At 38.9% G+C, this 18,488-nt stretch overlaps 1 protein-coding gene across 7 annotated transcripts in view; it reads left to right on the plus strand.

The window, feature by feature from the left end:
• Dock4 (dedicator of cytokinesis 4) overlaps positions 1-18,488 on the plus strand; it is a 411,188-nt gene that overhangs the window by 236,178 nt on the left and 156,522 nt on the right. For all 7 annotated transcript variants that reach the window (XM_031357369.1, XM_031357376.1, XM_031357375.1 and 4 more), the window contains exons 9-12: positions 2,069-2,150; positions 2,662-2,722; positions 6,350-6,482; positions 8,948-9,036. In XM_031357369.1, coding sequence (XP_031213229.1) covers positions 2,069-2,150; positions 2,662-2,722; positions 6,350-6,482; positions 8,948-9,036 — 365 coding nt within the window. The remainder of the gene's footprint in view (positions 1-2,068; positions 2,151-2,661; positions 2,723-6,349; positions 6,483-8,947; positions 9,037-18,488) is intronic.

The following is an 18,488-nucleotide window of genomic DNA, read 5'->3' on the forward strand; positions in this document are numbered from 1 at the left end:
CTGTTTGATTGTGTTTTCCTGTAGTTCTTTAAGGGATTTTTGTGTTTCCTCTTGAAGAACTTCTAGCTCCTTACCTGTGTTTTCCTGTATTTCTTTGAGGGTGCTATTTATGTCTTTATTAAGGTCCTGTATCTTCATCATGATAAGTGATTTTATATCTGAATCTTGCGTTTCCAGTGTAATGGTGTGTCCAGGACTTGCTATGGTGGGATAATTGGGTTCTGATGATGGCAAGTGACCTTGGTTTGTGTTGTTTATTTTCTTATGCTTGCCCCCTGCCATCTGGTTAACTCTAGTGCTACCTGCCCTTGCTAGATCTGACTGGAGCCTGTCCTTCCTGTGATCCTGGTTGTGTCAGAACTCCTCAGAATCAAGCTGACTCTGTGATCCTGTGATTCTGGGATCCTGGTATCCTGGGCTTGTTAAGTCACCTGGGAGTGTGGCTTTCTCTGTGAGTTGTGGGACTGGCTGCAGAGCTTGTACCCTGCTCTGCTCAGAACACTAACCCAGACAGACCGGAAGGAACTGGAGTCACTTGACTGGTGGAGTTCTTGTGTGCCTGGTCCCGCTGGACCCAATTACTCCCAGTGTTGGGACAGATGTTGGTTCCTGCTCACCTCTGATCCTGGGTGTGTCAGAGTGCCTGGAAGTGGAGCTTCCTCTGGGCGTTGTGGGACTGGCTGTGTCAGGTATAGTCTTTTTGAAAGGAAACTATCGTAACTGAGCATTGGAGAAGGCTGAGTTCACATTGCATGCTTCGTTGTGTTTGTTCTTCCCAGCATGCATTTCAGACTCACTTGGGAATTGTGGTTTCAGTTGAAACCTTGCAGCAATTTCTCTTCTTCCCCTTCACATTGTATCAGCCAGCCCCCTGCTCTGGGTAAGAAGCTGGACTAAGAGGAATGGAAATGGCCCTGTAGAAATGTGTGTTGGTTGCCCTCTCATATGAGAGGTCAAGAATAGCTGTAGTATGAGAAAATGATGAGGCTAGCCAGGAAACTGAATCTGTTAAATGCCTCCATCTAGATTTATATCACAAAAGAAAAGAGAAGTGTTGTAAGGCCTTTATAATTTGAAACCCAAATCCTCCAGATCTGTTTATGGTTCTCATTCTCTTCCTGGTAGTATTTGAATATTAGAACCATTATTTAAGGCAAGGATATGGTGATGAATATAACACACAGATGTGGTAGGTTATGAGCCTTATGCTAATACCAACCATCACATTTCCCTGCTTCTCTCCTAGGCTAACCCTCCAGTAGCCAAGACCACATGTGATCATTTCACATTCAGTGGATATTGGTTTTGTGTTCTCTGCCTGGGGCAGCCACTTATTTGATTCTTCCACAAGATATTGAAATTCAGTGGGAGATTTAAAGCTGGAGATAGTGGATGCCTTGATATTTCTTGGGTAGACAATCATTGTGATGTTTGAATGTAAGTAAGTGTTTCATAAATTACCGTGTATCTGGATGGTATCCACAAACATTTATGGCCTTAAATTACTGGCTAATTGACAGAGTGAGTCATTTGTGTTTGCTAGAAATGTGAGTGACACTATATTATCAAATACAGGCTCAGTGAAGAGTTTGAGATCTTCTGTTTATCTGTAGACCCAAGTAAATTCAAGTTTCATCAATTGAAACTTTAGCTGTATTTTGAAGAATAAACACAGAAGACTACGAACTATAAAGCCATTTTTATTGTTGCATTAAGCAATATGATATAAATCATTAAACCATCTTGGATGTAAACACAGGAAGGATCGGGCTCTGCTATCTCATATCGTGTGTTGGTTTCTACTGTATGGGATAATAGCAGTGATGCTACTGACAGGGAACCAGCCTATTTCTGGGAAGGTTGGTTTTGTTTTGTTTTGTTTTGTTTTGTTTTGTTTTGTTTTGTTTGGCATATGCCTTTTTACAGATACTGCTTTGCTGGTTCTCTCAGAAATGAAGCACATGCTTGTTGTATTCAGTGCTTTCCAATGCCGAATGTTCAGATGCTGAACTAGTAAAGCCTAACTATGAAATAAGTTTCTAAGTGTTCAACTGTCTTTCTCTTATAGTGAGAGATTTTTCTTGAGACTGAATAGAAATGGGCTTCCCAAAGCCCCGGATAAGCCCGAAAGGCACTGTTCTCTCTTTGTGGTAAGTGGGGTGCTGTGTTTATTGCTTAGGAGAATTAGGTTATTGACAGAGAAACTCATGACTCTCTGTAAATGACTCAAATAAGTCACAGATTGCAATAGTGGTTGGAATTCTGATTAACAGCAATCACAGTTGCTTGCTTCCTTTACTGTGGTTTTTATTCTGGTTAACACACCTGGTGACCCTGGGTGACTGTTTCACAAGTACTTGGGCCTAGCCAGGCACTGGCTATCTAACCCATGCTTCTTATGTGTTTAAAAATGGGTGAATAAGAGATTTGATCAACAGTGGTCTTTCTTCCTAAGTGTTTTTTCCATATGGAATAACCAGCAGCAGTGACTTATTTAGACATGGGTTTGAACACAGTCCTTCTGACCCAAGCATTCCATTGCTATGTGTATTCTTTGTCTATGTGTATCTTTGTCCTTGTTTATGAGGGAATAAAGAGAGCTCTTGAGCTTTTCTGCGCAGCATAGGAACTCTAAAATAACCAGGCTTTGTTTCTTGGTAGGACTTGGGTAGCAGTGAACTCAGGAAGGACATCTATATTACCGTGCACATTATCCGAATTGGTAAGTTCAGACTTTTGACTTTCGGGACTGATACCCAAGGGGTCTCTGTGTGGCTCAGTATAGTTTTGTGTCTGGAATCAAATTTGAATCCAAGAAGATAAGAGGTTTAGAATTATTCTCCGGCCCCCTTGATTTCACCCTCAAATAGAATTTTTATCTTTTCCAATATAAATTGTTAAATACTGGGTTGTGCTTTATTGATTCAAACATGTATTTTTCTTCTAATCCCAGTCTCTTATACTATAAAATGAACTTTTAGGAGCTACCTACAGGGAAAAAAAGGAATATGCCTCTTTAACTGTCAACGCCCACGTTCTCAGATTTGATCTGATCATGAAGACATTTAGATAATGCAGCATTTATCCACATAGTGCAGAGCATCATTTTGGTAGAGAAGGAATACTCTCCTTCAGTTTTTATACATGAAATTCTTCTAAAAGTGGGCATTCTCCAGCATTGCAGCTCATGAAAGTGAGTGGTGTAGACATCCCAGCTTCTCTATCAGTGCCAAAGGGCTGATACTAAGAATCTGTCCCCAAGTCATTAAAGTTGCTACATCACTTGAGTGACAATGCATTTGCAGAAAAGCATCAGCTTGCCATGCAGGCCCGCAAGATCATCATTGCCTTTGTAGTGTTGTAGCTTGTACCTAATATAGCCAAATGTTACAATACAATGGTACTTGGAAGGAAACTATAAGGCATGTTATCATACATAAAATTTCTGTATTTTTTTTTCTCATTAAAAATGTGTTCTGAAACTATTTTATGCTGTTTTTGTATTTGAAGGACAGGGGAGTTGATTTTCTTGAAGTAAACTCTTTTTTATTTACTTTGTTTGCTTTGGGGATGTTTTGCTTTGAAACAAGATCTCATCTTTAGATCACATACATCTAAAACTCACTATGTAGCCTAAACTGGCCTCCAACTCCTGATCTTCCTGCTTCAACACTTAGGTATTATGATTGTTGATGTGCACCAGCCCCTATGTTTGTACAGGTCTTTAGCTTTTCATTAAACAGATGAGTATGTGAGAAAGAATTAGATCCTTAAAATAACAGGAAAAAGTGATATATGCTGCTATCTTCTTTTGAGACGTCTCTAATATGATAAAAGGGAGGTTTGTTTTATATTTTCTGTGGTTTTTTTTAGTTTCTTGAATTTTAATTTATAGCCAGTTGTTAATATAAAATGTGTTTTAGATAATATGCTTGTGTAAATGTTGGTCAAGTTCATGTATAATCTTTTAACTCATTGAAGGAATGAGCAAAGCTTTCTGTCATTGAGAACATTCTAGATCATATCTGTCAGTTTGGTATGGTAGGATAACAATCATCAAAGCATGTGAACCCTTGGGGTTCATGGTCTTCACCACAAAATCATTGCCGATGATGCCACCCACGTCGGTACTGTAAGATCTTGGGCCATCCTTTCAATTTCAAAATTACAGAGTATTTTTGTTAGCAATTGTCCTTTTTAAAAAATCTCCCAAGATTTTCATGACTATAACTCATTAAAATAAATGCTGAAGTAGGAATTACCTACCCATCCCTATTCCCTATTGGTCAAAGAAATCCTTGCAAAACAGTAGTTATTGGTTCCATAGTTAGAAATTGATCAGAATTGAAACTAAATTAAAACACTTGAGAAAGGTTAAGACTTATCTGGCAGTGTTCTTGATGCAGGGAAATTAAAGAGATTATTATCTGTCAAGGACAGATGCTTCTTGCTTTTTATAGAATGTCCCTTGTACCTGCTTTACTGGGAAAAGGGCATAGTGACCCTCACTGGCTGCCAAAAGCAAAAGCAGTGCCTTGGTTCTGGGAATTTATAGGCAGGTCTTTGATTTGCAAAGAATAGAAAAGAAGCGAAGGGAGAAGTTCATTTCTGAACTTCACACTTCTAGGCCCCACCACCCTCCATGCTTCTCTTTTGGGCTTACCTGGTTGGTCTGTATTTTATCTTCTTCCTATGTAGAGGATTTCCCTGGCAACCAACCAGAACTGAGTTCTTATCATCAGTCTTACAGTTAGGAAGCTGGGATGCAAGACTTGCATCCAGTCTTTCTGGTATTGTGATTGCATCAAAGCTGTGTTTGGCCACAGAGCCTGGAAAGAGAGTCTCCACCTGTGTTCAAGGACTAGAGAGAGGGAGACAACTGGAGCAAATCTGAGAATCACAAAGCTCAGGGCCGGGTCTTCTCTGATGAGAGCAGGGCATCTCAGTCCCCTCCCCCACAGCCTTTGCCTCATTTTCTGTAGTGCTTTTACTAGAGGAAGATGGATAGTACAGAAAGACCTACTGATACACACTAAACTGGATTTTGCCATCTTTTTTTTCTCCTATTTAACATTAGACTAGGGGAGTGCCAGGTGTATGTTCACATGGAAAATAAAATGTGGATCACTTGGAAATCTACAGACAAATTTACCAGTTTCCCTCTATCTTCTTTCCCAGTATTTCAGCTCCATCATGCTGTCTGCTTGTCTACAAAAATAATAATTGATAGTTAAATACCAATAAGTTAAATACCAATGTGCTTCCAGCTGCTGGTAGCACAGACCTTTATTCCTACCACTCCAGAGGCAGAGACAAGCAAATCTCTAAGTCTGAGGCCAGCCTTCTCTACACAGCGAGTTTCACAGAAAACCAGGTTTACATAAACACACAGATATACCCTGCCTCGGGGTGGAGGGAGGGAAATACAAAGCATTGTTCCAATAGTATGTATTAAAACACTCAACAAGCGTACTGAAGAGATGATTCAGTGGTTAAGAGCACTTAACTTCCAGAGGACCTGGGTAGTTCACAACTGTTTATAACTCCAGTTCCAATATATACAGTGCCCTGTTCTAGTTTCTTGTAGTACTGCAGCCATGTAATACACAAGTAGACATGCCAGCAAAACACCCATATACGTAAATAAAATCTTTAAAGGAAAAAAAAAAAAGAAAAGAAAACTTGCCCTTGAAATTTTTAAAAACTAAAACTTTGTAACTGTCAGAACTATCAGAGGAGGACTGAGTTGTACCTGTGTCCCAAGGCAGGAGTATATGCATTTGACCACTTGTACTTGTTACATTCAGAATTTCCAACTGATTCCTTCCGGATGTGAACCTTGTGTTTAGATTTTGAGACAGGATCTTGCTAGGCAGCCCAAGATGGTATAACCTTGGAAGCTTGTCTAAGCACTCCAAGTACTGGAGTTACAGTCATGTCCCAAGACATCTAACCAACGTTGAAATTTTGACTTTTTTTTTTTTTTTTCAAATAGGCAAAGTTATTAAGGTTGAAAAGGAAATGGGTACCATGCCTGTTCTTAATGTTTTACAACCTTCTGGGATGCTTTCAGGATGCACCAAAAGAAGATGTTTCCCATAAATGAGATCTGCTCCGATCTTCATGTTTGTACATGCTTCTCATGTTCTGTTTATCCTCACAATTTAAGCCACTCACTCAGGATTGGACAGTTAGATGATTAGACAAGAAGAGAAATATTCTGCTGTCCTATCATCACTTCCTTCCTAGCCCTTGTTTCATTGCCTATGGCCTGTCTTGTGCCTGTGTCTGTATCAAAGATGCATCTGCTCACATCTTCATGGGTCATGTTTGCTTACTATCTGGACAGGTCGAATGGGAGCAGGAGAAAAAAAGAATGCCTGTAGTGTTCAATACCGGCGACCATTTGGCTGTGCAGTTCTTAGCATTGCAGACCTTCTCACAGGAGAGACGAAGGATGACCTGGTCCTGAAAGTGTATATGTAAGAAACATGCCTGAGGTGGGGTTGGCATGATCTGAGGGGGCCTGAGAATTCTGCCTGGGTGGATGGACTTTAGATGGATGATTGAGCAACAGGAGAAAAGCTGGGCTTGAGTCATTTATCAAAATCCTTATAAATTCTCGGTTGGAGAACTATGAATCAGAGTACTATATGAATGCAGATTATTGATTTAGGAAGATCATTTGCATAGATAGATATCTCCTCCAGTTCATAAACAACATAGCAGCATGCCCTTACTTTTACACAATTAGTTTGTTCTTAGAAGGCAAAACTCTATTATTTTTAAAACTAAGAAAGGAGGGCACAGGTAATTTCTGAGTTATTGACAACTGCTTCAATAACTTACATAAGTAACTTGGCTTATACAGCAGAGCTTATTATTTTCCAATTAGTTCTGGAGGACTGAAGTCTGAGGTCATGGTAAGGTATGTTTACTTCCTTCAGGGACAAAGACTGGGGAGATCTGTTCTATGACTGTCTCCCAGCATCTGTACCCATTGATACATCCCATTGATACATTTATTATTTGGACCTCTGCCTTCATCTTCACATGACCCTTTCCCTGGGTACATGTTGGTTTTTGTGTCTATCCTCTCTCTTTGTTAGGACACAATAATATCGGATTGAAGCTTACCCACAAAGGCCTCATTATAACTTGATTACCTCTATGAAGACTCTCTTTTGGAATAAGGTCACATTCTAAGATCCCAGGGGTTAAGATTTTAATGTTGTATTGGAGTTGGGCACAGTTAAACTGAGACTACTCTTAAGAAGATCATGTGGTCTAGTCCAAGTTTTGAATTAAATGGTGTCTAAGATGATGATGTGAACATGTGTCTACATCAACCCACCCTGACTCCTCCCACAGGTGTGGTAGAGAATATCTGATAGACAGTGCCATGATCCACTAGAGTATCCACTTTGGGGTTCATGCACTACATTGTGGGCCAGTGCCATGAGCAAACTTGAATTGCTACTTATAGCATATAGCAGTAGGTGTTTCTTGTTTCTGTGTGTGTGGTTTTTTTTTAAGGAGGGGATAGTACAACTGGCCCTTTGCCAATGTTTGGTCATAACATTGCTTTGTGGCCACAGCTGCAGGGGTTCATGGATTGTTCTACTTTCTACCCAAACAAATTAGGTTGTCTGTAGCCTCTGGTTGGGGACCAGAGATGTTTTTATGGTAAGAAGGTTAAACCTATGACCTTCCTTTTAAGCTTGAAAACATCTTAAAACTAGTGGATAATAGAACTTGATAGTCTTTTTTTCTCATGGCAACCCTCATTATTAATGGTTTTGATGAAATCCACCGTAATATTTTTCCTAAATACTACTCGTGGTCCTAAACTATGACTTAGTTAAGATCACTGTGACTACTAGCCCTCTGTCCTTGGCTGTATACTATGTGCAAAGGATTCAGAATGTCACATGTGCTGTGTCACTTCATCCTCACAGCAGACCCATGAAGGAGATGGTTTTTAGGTCAGTTTGCACAGGAGATGGAGAGTTAAATAATGTACCCGTGTCATCAAGGTTACTAAGGAAGGAAATCAAAATATGTCTGTCTCTGGAACCTGAGCTCTCAGCTCACTACTTGTATTTTTATGGATGTTATTTCGCACCACAGTCTAGTAATGGGAGCATGATAGAACATGGCATTACTAAAGAAAGCCAAAATTCTTCGCAAACATTATCATTTATCGTTTCTTAGCATAGTCTTTCCAGGTATGCGACAGCTTTGTATTTATCTCACCATGGGGAAGACTGTGGGGCAGACAGTGACAGGAGCCACCCCCTGATTATGCAACCAGCTTTGAGGAAGCCCATTGTAAACACAAATTGTGCAGCTCTTTGTAGATCCTTTATTTTCTGCTGTATCTTAAAAAAGGAAATTACGCTATTGGTTATTTTTTTTCTACTGTTGACTCAGCAAATTGTGAAACTGTTCCAAGAGAAAAATACTAATCAATGAAAGCCATCTCTGACAGTAGGTTAGCCAGACCTACTCATGTTATGGAGGGCAAACATTTTCTATTAAGGACCTTTATCTATTGAGCATTTACTATATGCCAGATGTTTACACAAGCCCATGTTTATTCAATATTTAATATGTTAATTATGCAAGTTTAACAGATGAGGAAAGCAAGGTGCAGAGAAAATGATCAACTTGCCTCCCAAACATAACTCATTTAATAGTGAAAGTTTGACTCTTAGGTATCCCACCTAAGCACCTTGCAGCACCTTCTACTTGGTGGATTAAGGTAGAGTGTTAACCACTGCCAAATTGAACCTTCCTGCCCACACTACGCAAGCCTCATGGTCAGGCACTGGGGACTCCAAGGAGAGCAGTATATTCCCAAGTTTATATCTGAAAGAGGTGTGCTATCACACCTGGGGCTTGAACTTGTGTGTTAGAGCCTTACCAAATGGTTGTGTTTTCATAGGTGTAATACAGAGAGTGAGTGGTACCAGATCCACGAGAACATCATCAAAAAGCTGAATGCGCGCTATAATTTGACTGGCTCCAATGCAGGTGGGTGTGTTCGGCTGGGTAGCTTTCCCTACCCTTTTCACATTCTCACCTTCCATTCATCCGTGTTAGATATCGATCACCCCTCCCCCCATGTTCTTATTTGCCATGTAAAAACAATATTTTTCAGCATTTCCCTAAATGGTGATAGGCTTGCAAATATAATTCTCTATATAGAAAAATCCTTTCCACTCTCATTTGAAACAGCAGAGGATTTGGATTTGCTCTGTGCTACCATATCTTGAGGCCTTCAGGTTTTTACTGCAAACCAAAAACTAAATTATAAACACTGTCAGGTTTTCCAGTAGTAAGTGGAAACCTGACATTAAAGTGCAGTAAAAACATGCATCATTCTATGGCTGGGGACAATAATGTAATTGTATACTGGGTAACAAACATGCAGTTCACATAAGGCAGTGGACTGCAGAGGAGAGTGAAGCCGACTGTAGTTATGTATTCATAGAGAAGATGTATGTGTGCTTATTCAGAGACTGCAATTATCATATACCACCATAAATTATATGAATAGCAATGTGTCATAGAATATATATCTTATAGTCGATCCCTTTGAAGCCACTGTCCACTATACATAACATTATCCTCACAAGTTGCCTGGGTCCATTTTTTAAATCATAGATCCTTATTTAATTGCTTGAAAAGGTTAGAGTTTTTGTTTATTTGTTCCTTATAAGAATACTGTTGTGTTACTGATATATTGGGTCTTTGAGAAACAACCCACCCTCTCCTACACTTTGTTTCTTCCAACTTTTCTCTGCAGATTTGTTAGCTAACATCTCTTTCTGATTACTCTTAACGTAATTGTTGTTGTCCTTATGACTACCTCTGTTAATTCCATAAAGAGGGGCTGCACTCTGGGGCAGTGCTCCACATATTGTATGTCCTTCATCAACACTACTAACTAACCCGATCACTTCGTCTTCCCGGATCCTTTAAGTGGAACTCTTACCAGAAAATGAGACACAAGCCATCTTAGTGTTGGGTCTTCCCTTTTCTATTGATAACCCTTGTTCAGTAAGCAAACAGACATGTAAACAAACCGACAATAAGAACAACCCAAACCATAGTTGCTTCTACCTGTATGGAGAATGAAAGCACCTGGTGTAACATGGTGCCTCATGTAAAAGCCTTACCTCTGTGGTGAGGGGCATCTCATTTTGTTGTCTGCTGGGATATTTGAGTTCCTTGGCTGCTTGGCACATGCTGGTTGTACCTGGTTTCTGCTATAAAGTTCTGCTGACTCTCCTGTCCTTAAGACACCCGCGCGCCGCCCCACCCCATGCATTTCCTTCAAGTCTGAGTCCCGTTCAGCTCTTACATAGCCAACATCTTTTTGACGTGAACTCCTCTGATCACCCCCTGACCCCTTCTAGTTCTTTCAGTTTGAGACATGCCAGCTCTGAGCCTCAGCACTGGGCAGTACTATCCCAGAGTAAAGGCTCAGAACGATCCTTTACAAAGACCTTCACACTTTTCCAGCAAAGTACTTCCCTTCCGTCTTGGTGAGTCTTCATTCTTGTTACCTTGATCTGTATTGCCTCCTTGAGGAAAAGAAATTACAAGCCTAGCTAGGCGTTTTTGGTCCATCCAACCTCATTACTGAATAGGAAGCACTCTAAGACTTACGTGAAGCCGCAACAGAATAACCCAGAGAAGTCCTAATAAGAAACCAATATTGATGATGTCACAGAAGCCAGACCACTGACTCATTGCATTGACATCGGCAAGTAAAGATGTATGGACAGACGGGTATACAGTATTACACACTGTGACACACTATTGCTTCCACAATGAAAGGTTTTTTTATGCTTTGTTTTTTTATTGTTGTTGTTGTTGGTGGTGGTGGTGGTGGTGGTGGTGGGGTGTGTGTGTGTGTGTGTGTGTGTTTTATTTTGTGGTTATGTTGCAAGGGTGAAGAGCGGATATGAGGGGCCAGAGAGATAAGCTAGACTGGTATATATGATTTAAAAACAAAAGGAAACAGGGTACCAGAAAGTGTTAAGCCAGGAGGAGAAATGGAGTCCGTTCTATAAAAGGGCTGCTTTTCCCTGGTATCACCCCGTTCTATTCCTTGGCCATTGATACTGGCGGGAAAAGAGAGGAAGGGAAAAAGCTTTACACTTGCTCTTGAGACCATTCTACCAGCCAGTTGTAGGCGTTCCTTCTCCACTGATGGGCTTCTCAGTCTTGGAGGTATCATCTTGTCTGTGTGATAGGTAAACGGGTTCATGTAGATAACTGGCATTTCCCTCTAACCTAAGACTCTGTTGAAAGGACGGTTAGCCACCTTATCTGCTACATTTAGAAACTGGGAGAAAATAGTGAGTGATCCACTTAAATATTAAATAGTTAAAAAAATGAATTAATATAAACTCTATAATTAGATTAAGTAATTTGAAATTTTAATAGTTATGTTAGGTGAAGATTTTTAAATGTACTAATATAATGACCAAATGTTTTAAAATATTTGAAATTCTAAAAATATTCATTAAAAATAAGCCAGATTTTAGTTTACTGAACAAAAATGATTATTATAAATGTCACTTCTGGTAGATGGCAGTTGAAGTCCAGGAATGTGGAATTAGACTGAGCCCATGTTATGTACTTAGGCAAATTTGTAGGTAAAACTTAAGTCTATAAAAGTCACTGGCAAGGCTGGTGAGATAGCTCATTGAGTAAAGGACTTGCTGCCAAGCCTGATGGTCTGAGTTCGATTCTCAAAGCTCACCTGGCAGAGCAAAAGAAGCAACTCTTTCAAGTTGTCCTGTGACCTCCACATTTGTGTGCGTGCACACACACACACACACATACACACACACACACACACACACACACACACACACACACACACACAAAATGTAAAAACACACTGAGTGTATTTCAGCATATTGTAACAGAAAATTTACAGTGTTTTCCTATCATTTGCGTGTTTATGTGTAGTTGGCGCACATGGCTTATAAAAAAGAAATCATATTTGTTAATCAGATAAATTTCTTGAATCTTTGTTTTTTGCCTTTTTGAGATGAGCATGCACAATTCTACCCTTCCAACTACTTTGCAACCCTATGAGATTTCACAGGAATTGTTACATAAGAAGCCTACCCTTTCAGGGAGAGCGGCATGGCTCTATGCCAGCTGTAATAGTATTCCTTAGGTGCTGCTGCAGAGTCTGTTGCATTAGACTGCGTTTTTCTGTTGACAGTCATATCTCTGTACACCAGTGTAGTCATTTGATTCACCATCCTGCAAGTGATAAGTACCCAAGGACTTTTATCCATGCCCCTGGCTGTTGAGCGCTGAGTTTATAAATTGCTTTCTCAGAACACTAAAATTAAAGTAGCACTTTATGGCACCACCTATTGGCTAAAAAGATAGTGTGTTAATTTTTTATTTTTTGGAACTTCATAATTATTAAACCATCCTGTCTGTTTAATCCTTTTGTACTTTATTTCATAGTCAGTTTATTCTGTTCAATTACAAAATAATGAGTTCTACAAAGACTTACTCATTTCCCATAGGATGATATTTCATAACATTCACTTTATCTGTATTCCCCAAATGCAAGTATGTGGGCATGTGCACACAATCACATGATTCAATAGTACTGGGTGGCTGAAATTCTTAATATTGGTCTCTTTGCTCCTGACTTGTGTGCATGTTTGTACGTATGTATGTCTATGCATCCATATACATATAGATATAAACAGTGTATCATACATGCATATTTGTATTACTTTTTTGTTAACTACTTGGGAACAAGCTGCTTCTCTATTTTTATACCCCTAATTATGATATCCAGTGTATTATATCAAAATCAGGAACTCAACATTGGTGTAATAGTATTTCTGATATATAGAACCTATTAAATGTTTGACAGTGTTCTCAATGTCCTCTCTAATACAAGAAAACCCAGGCTTTGTCACGTGTCCTTTCAGGTTCCTTTTTCTTTTCAGTTTTCCTTTATATAGTTCAAAATGTAAGACTAAAGAGGCTAGAGAGATGGTTCACCGGTTAAGAGCACTCACTGCTGTTCCAGGTTCCCCTTCCTGGTACACTCATCTTAACCCATCACCCCTGTACATCTAATTCCAAAGGATCTAGTGCCCTCTTCTGGCCTCAGTGGGCACCAGACATGCATGTGGTACATAAACATACATGCAGACAAACAATCATTCACACACATTAACAACTTTTAAATATAACATTAAATTGTACTCTAAAATATTTTAAAGAACATGTGTAGTATTGATAAAAAAAACTCTAAATTCAAATTATAATCTAACTGAAGTAGAGATTAGATTTTAACATTAAATTTCTTTAACTTTCATTTGATCACTAGGATCTGCTATTTGTAAAGTATACAAAATGTTGAAGAGCTAAACAGTCATGTGTATACTATTGTAGTATAGGAAATTTAACTGTTCTTTACCCATCCCAACTTCTTGGCTGATCCCTTAGTAACTAAAGAAAGATTAGGAAAAGAAAGTATTTCATACTTGTTCCATGTGTTCAGATGTGGAAACCTGCATGAGAAGTGCTGAGTAAGTAGGCTAAGTGTAGTGTTTTTACAGCCGGCTAATGAAGAATGGAGAGTCATAGAAAGACATGACAGAGTTCCCAATCTCATGGCAGTAAACTGGGTGTGGGCCGTGGGTTACAAAATTACCTTTATCAAGTTCTGCTTGGAAGAACTTCCCTTTCAAAGACATGTATGTTCTCCTCGGTCATGAAGAAACATGATTTTTGGCCCGTTTCGTGGAAGAAAGCCTGGGAAGATTAGAATGACCTTCTTGCACCTTATGTCTTTCAAAACAGTCCACTAAAATTCTTTCTTTTGGGGTAGCATATTCTTCTGAGACTGTTACTATGCAATGCACACACATACATATGCACATATATACATATACACATACACACACACACACATGAAATAGTTCTAGCCAGTAGATTTTTATGTGCTTGGCGTTATGAAAAAACAAAAATAGGTAATGATATTTATGAGAATGAGCACATATAAAAAACCACTAAACTAAAAGGCATAAACCAAAACTTTGACATAAACCTGTGTGTGTATGTTTGTGTGTGTGGGTGTGTTTGTGTTTGTGGGTGTGTTTGTGTGTGTGTGTGTGTGTGTGTGTGTGTGTGTATGTGATGAAAATGTTGCTATCCTGAATCAGAATCAAGAATGGAATTTTAAAATGGAAAATAACAGATAATCAAAAGAAAACATTAAAGTATTCTGATGGTGTCATCCTCTGGCCAGCATGGATTTATCTCCAGCTCTAGTCTTTAGCCAGTAAATTTACTTTGGTTAAGACTGTGAGAGTAAATATTTTCGGATGTGTCTATTGTTTCTGCATTTGACATGCATTGATTTGTGTTGGTCTCGTCCTGTCTTCTCTATAATTTTTAACCATTGGCTAACCACTTCCTTGGAATAAAAACATGAAAGCATTTCCCCAGTTGAAAGCTAGGAGATCTTTGAGGCAGCAGTTACAATCAGCAGATCCAGCTTGTGCTTCTCAGTCCTGCATGTTAGGAGAGCATAGCAGGTATGGCTACCACCTTTCCAGATCTCAAGAAACATGATGATGATTAACTTAAATGGTCAACTTTACTGGATTTAGAACCAACCAAAAGGCAAGCTGCCTGGGCACTCCTGTGGGGAATTTTCTTAATCTGATTATTTGACTCAACAAGACCTGCCCTAAATATGGATGGTGCCTCCCCTTCCGCAGCACAGATAAAAGAAGGTAGAAGGGAGCTTTGGTTTTGCCTACTTGTGTTACTGGGACATTCATCTACCATGTTGTTGTTCTGACATATCAGACTGCTATGTTCTACAGCTCTGCCCATATTTGAGTGGTGTCAATATTAATGACATAAATTTGTGGCTGTCCAAAATGACAATATTAAAGGATACCCAACATCTTATCACCTGGGTTGTTGGTAATATGTCAGTAGATTGGTCTCCTATGACTTCTCAGAGCAAACACGTTACAGGATCCAATCTAGATCTTATGGCTTGGTAGCTAGCTATACCCATGAAAACTCTCTCTTGCTCTGAGCGAATTCCAAGGGATCCACCCTCTTCTTCTGACCTCTGAGAGTACTGCACCCAGTATAGTGGCAACAGGATGTGGAACCTGTGATATATTGGGAGGAAAGTGCTGTCATTGACTGGCATTAGTATTTCTATGAAAGAGGCCTCCAAAGAGCTCTCTTACTCTCCACCCTGTACCAATATAGTTGGCCTGGAGCTAAGATCTTCATTTGAACTCAATCACAATAGTGTAAAACTTACACACACTTCAAAGTAGTCCTAGTAGAACAAGGGTCTCATAGAGACAGAGATCAGGAGCCAGCAAGAGCCTTTCCTCTGGAGGCTTTGCGCATGGTAGTAGTGTCGTCTTCATAGAAAATTGCTTCTCCATTTTTCACCTTTCTATCTTCTCTTTTGAAGGTAGGATGTGACCTCCTTATAACGAGCTTCTATAGCCATATTCTTTTTAATCACCGTCTTTGTGATTCGTCTGGTTTATTTTCTAACAATTAAAAAGGAAGTTACAATTAAAAGGAAGGAAATTCCAGTGAAACACATAAGAAGGATTATGCAGGAAATTGGGTAGATGAGCATATTTTTCTTAGAGTGGGATCTTCAGTAGTTTGAATTACCTAATACATATATTTTCTACTAAAGTTTTAATGTTATATTGTAATATGTAATGACCAGTGACCATTTGATAGGTATTCATTTTATGAATGATAAAATAAAAATTAGAAGACCTATATCATCAGTTATAAGATACATAGCTGAAGCTTGTTTCATGGTCTCCTAGTGCCAGCTCAAACAGCAGGGAGTTGGAAGTGTTTGTCAAACCCCAAGGGAGTTTTATAGTTTAACCTGGCTTTGAGGACAAGGCTGTTAAGGTGCTTTCCATATCCTTATTAAACAAGACTCTTAAGTTCCTTCTCATTTTTATCTCTAACAATGTGAGCACCTTCTCTGCGCTTTAGAATATGACCCTAGCATAATGCCTTAGAAATGCAATAGTTTAGGGAGAATATGAGTTCTTTGAATTTTTTGCACAAGTTACCAAAATTTAAAAGGGATTGGGTATTCAATTTGAAAGAAAAGTAAATATAACCCAGAGAAAATCAGAAGTGCTTAACAGATGCAAACCCCGAGGTTTGGGCATTGTTGTGCTAATTAATAAAATGAAGGGAAAGTTGCCAGGGACACTTTATGTGTTTGCTTCCTGGCTCTGTGCTCAGGGCAACCTGCTGAGATTACGTCTCAGTTTCTAAAACAATTTGTAATATTAAGTACAATCCCTCATTATCTTTTACCTACATTATTAAAATTATACATGATGATTATCCTGCCTGTCTTTTTCTATGCTATTATCAGACCTTAGGAATATATATAATATATATGTTAAATATATTTAAATAGGTATGAATTTTTTAATATCAAGGCTGAGTTCAGACAGAGAGCCTAATTCCAGCCTCACTATTGGACTTATTTATTTATTTTGAAACAAAAAGGCAAATGAAACAGTTTGGAGCCTTTTCTTAGCATATTTATATCTTTAAATGATGACTTTTATGAAAAAGAAGAACCATTAGAGTTTAGTGATCAAAATGTATGAAACTTCTTTTTAAGAAAACTAAAGACATGAGGATTATTATAGATAGACCAACTACATTCTTCCTTTCCTATCCCAGTAGTTCAGTAGTTTGTGGATTCATTTGTAACTATTTCTGGGTTGTAATATGCCCTTTAACTCGTGTGTGAAAATCTTGTTGCATGATTAGCACATCTATTCTTAGCTCAGGTATTTGTAGCATCTTTATTTATAGAACGTACATTTTAACATCTTGTAATCTTTCTTCCAAACTTTTGTAGAAACTCAGAATAGAAAATAAAAATCAGTAGTACAGCTGGGCATGCTGGCACACTCCTTCACTCCCAGCAGTCAAGAGGCAGAGGCCGATGGATCTCTGTGAATTTGAGGCCAGCCTGGTCTGCATAGAAAGTTCCAGGCTAGCCAGAACTACATGATGAGACTTCATTTGAAAAGAAGAAAGTGGGGGCGGGGAATACAACATTAGGCTTTAAGTGACTTATATGTTTTAGGTAAGCATTTTCATCAATATTGTGATTTTGTTTACACTTTAGTTGGGTTTATTAATGCAATTTTGGATGAGGGGGTAGTTTATTTCTTTAAGAAAGCATGGTTGCCTGGTGGTGATGGCGCACACCTTTAATCCCAGCACTTGGGAGGCAGAGGCAGGTGGATTTCTGCGTTTGAAGCCAGCCTGGTCTACAGAGTGAGTTCCAGGACAGCCAGGGCTACACAGAGAAACCCTGTCTCGGAAAAAAAAAAAAAAAAAAAAAAAGGGAAAGCATGGTTAAGGTTAATATCCCTTGAAAACTACATCATTAGAATATTTTTGGATTGGTTATTTGATTTGGTGATTTACAGTTCCAATTCAGTTGCCCACTAAAGACATTATATTAAATTTTCTTGATGGATTACTGTCTTACTAGAAAAAAATAGATTTCAAGAATTTTTAAGCCGGGTGGTGGTGGCGCACGTCTTTAATCCCAGCACTTGGGAGGCAGAGACAGGCAGATTTCTGAGTTCGAGGCCAGCCTAGTCTACAAAGTGAGTTCCAGGACAGCCAAGGCTACACAGAGAAATCCTGTCTCAAAAAAAAAAAAAAAAAGAATTTTTAAATAAATTGATTTTTTTTCAAATCTTGGTATAGTCAACTGTATAACCCACTCTTCTGCTACAAGCATGAACAAGTTGTCAAGAACTGCATTGTTTAATGACCACATTTACCTGGTGTATTCAAGTACCTGGTTTTAATCCAGTATGGGGTTAAGGCAGAAGGTACAATGTAGTAAAAAACAGAAACAAAGTTTGAAGAGACAAATAATGCTACTATATGTAACTATGAAGCTCAAATCTAAACAAATAAAATTTAAATAATTGATCTGAGAGTATGGAGGGCCCTGAGAGGGGGCAGAGAATGCTTAAGCCAAACTGACCCAAAAAAATGTGTTATGAGGCTTAGGACCAAATAAATAGTACCTAGAAGAGATTCCTCCAGTACTGGGCCTTAGAAAGCTATTCTCTGGCTTTAAGGGGTAATGGGTCTAAAAACGTAAATATGTAGCCAGTGTACATTTAAATGAGTGGGATTCCTGTGCTGGAAAAACACTCTCTCAAGATGAGTTATGATAATACTGAGGAGTCAGCTGCCATTCAGAGGAAGCAGGTACAGTGAATGAAGATCGCATCCTAGGAGTCTAGACAAGAAACCGATAAGAAGAGGCTAAGCTAGAATTCAGGACAGTCATAATGTCAAATAACAAGATTTTAAAACTAATGCATAAGAAATTCTGATTGAGTTTGTATTCTGCT

This window comes from Mastomys coucha, unplaced genomic scaffold (assembly GCF_008632895.1).
Source record: "Mastomys coucha isolate ucsf_1 unplaced genomic scaffold, UCSF_Mcou_1 pScaffold6, whole genome shotgun sequence".
Lineage (NCBI taxonomy): Eukaryota > Metazoa > Chordata > Mammalia > Rodentia > Muridae > Mastomys > Mastomys coucha.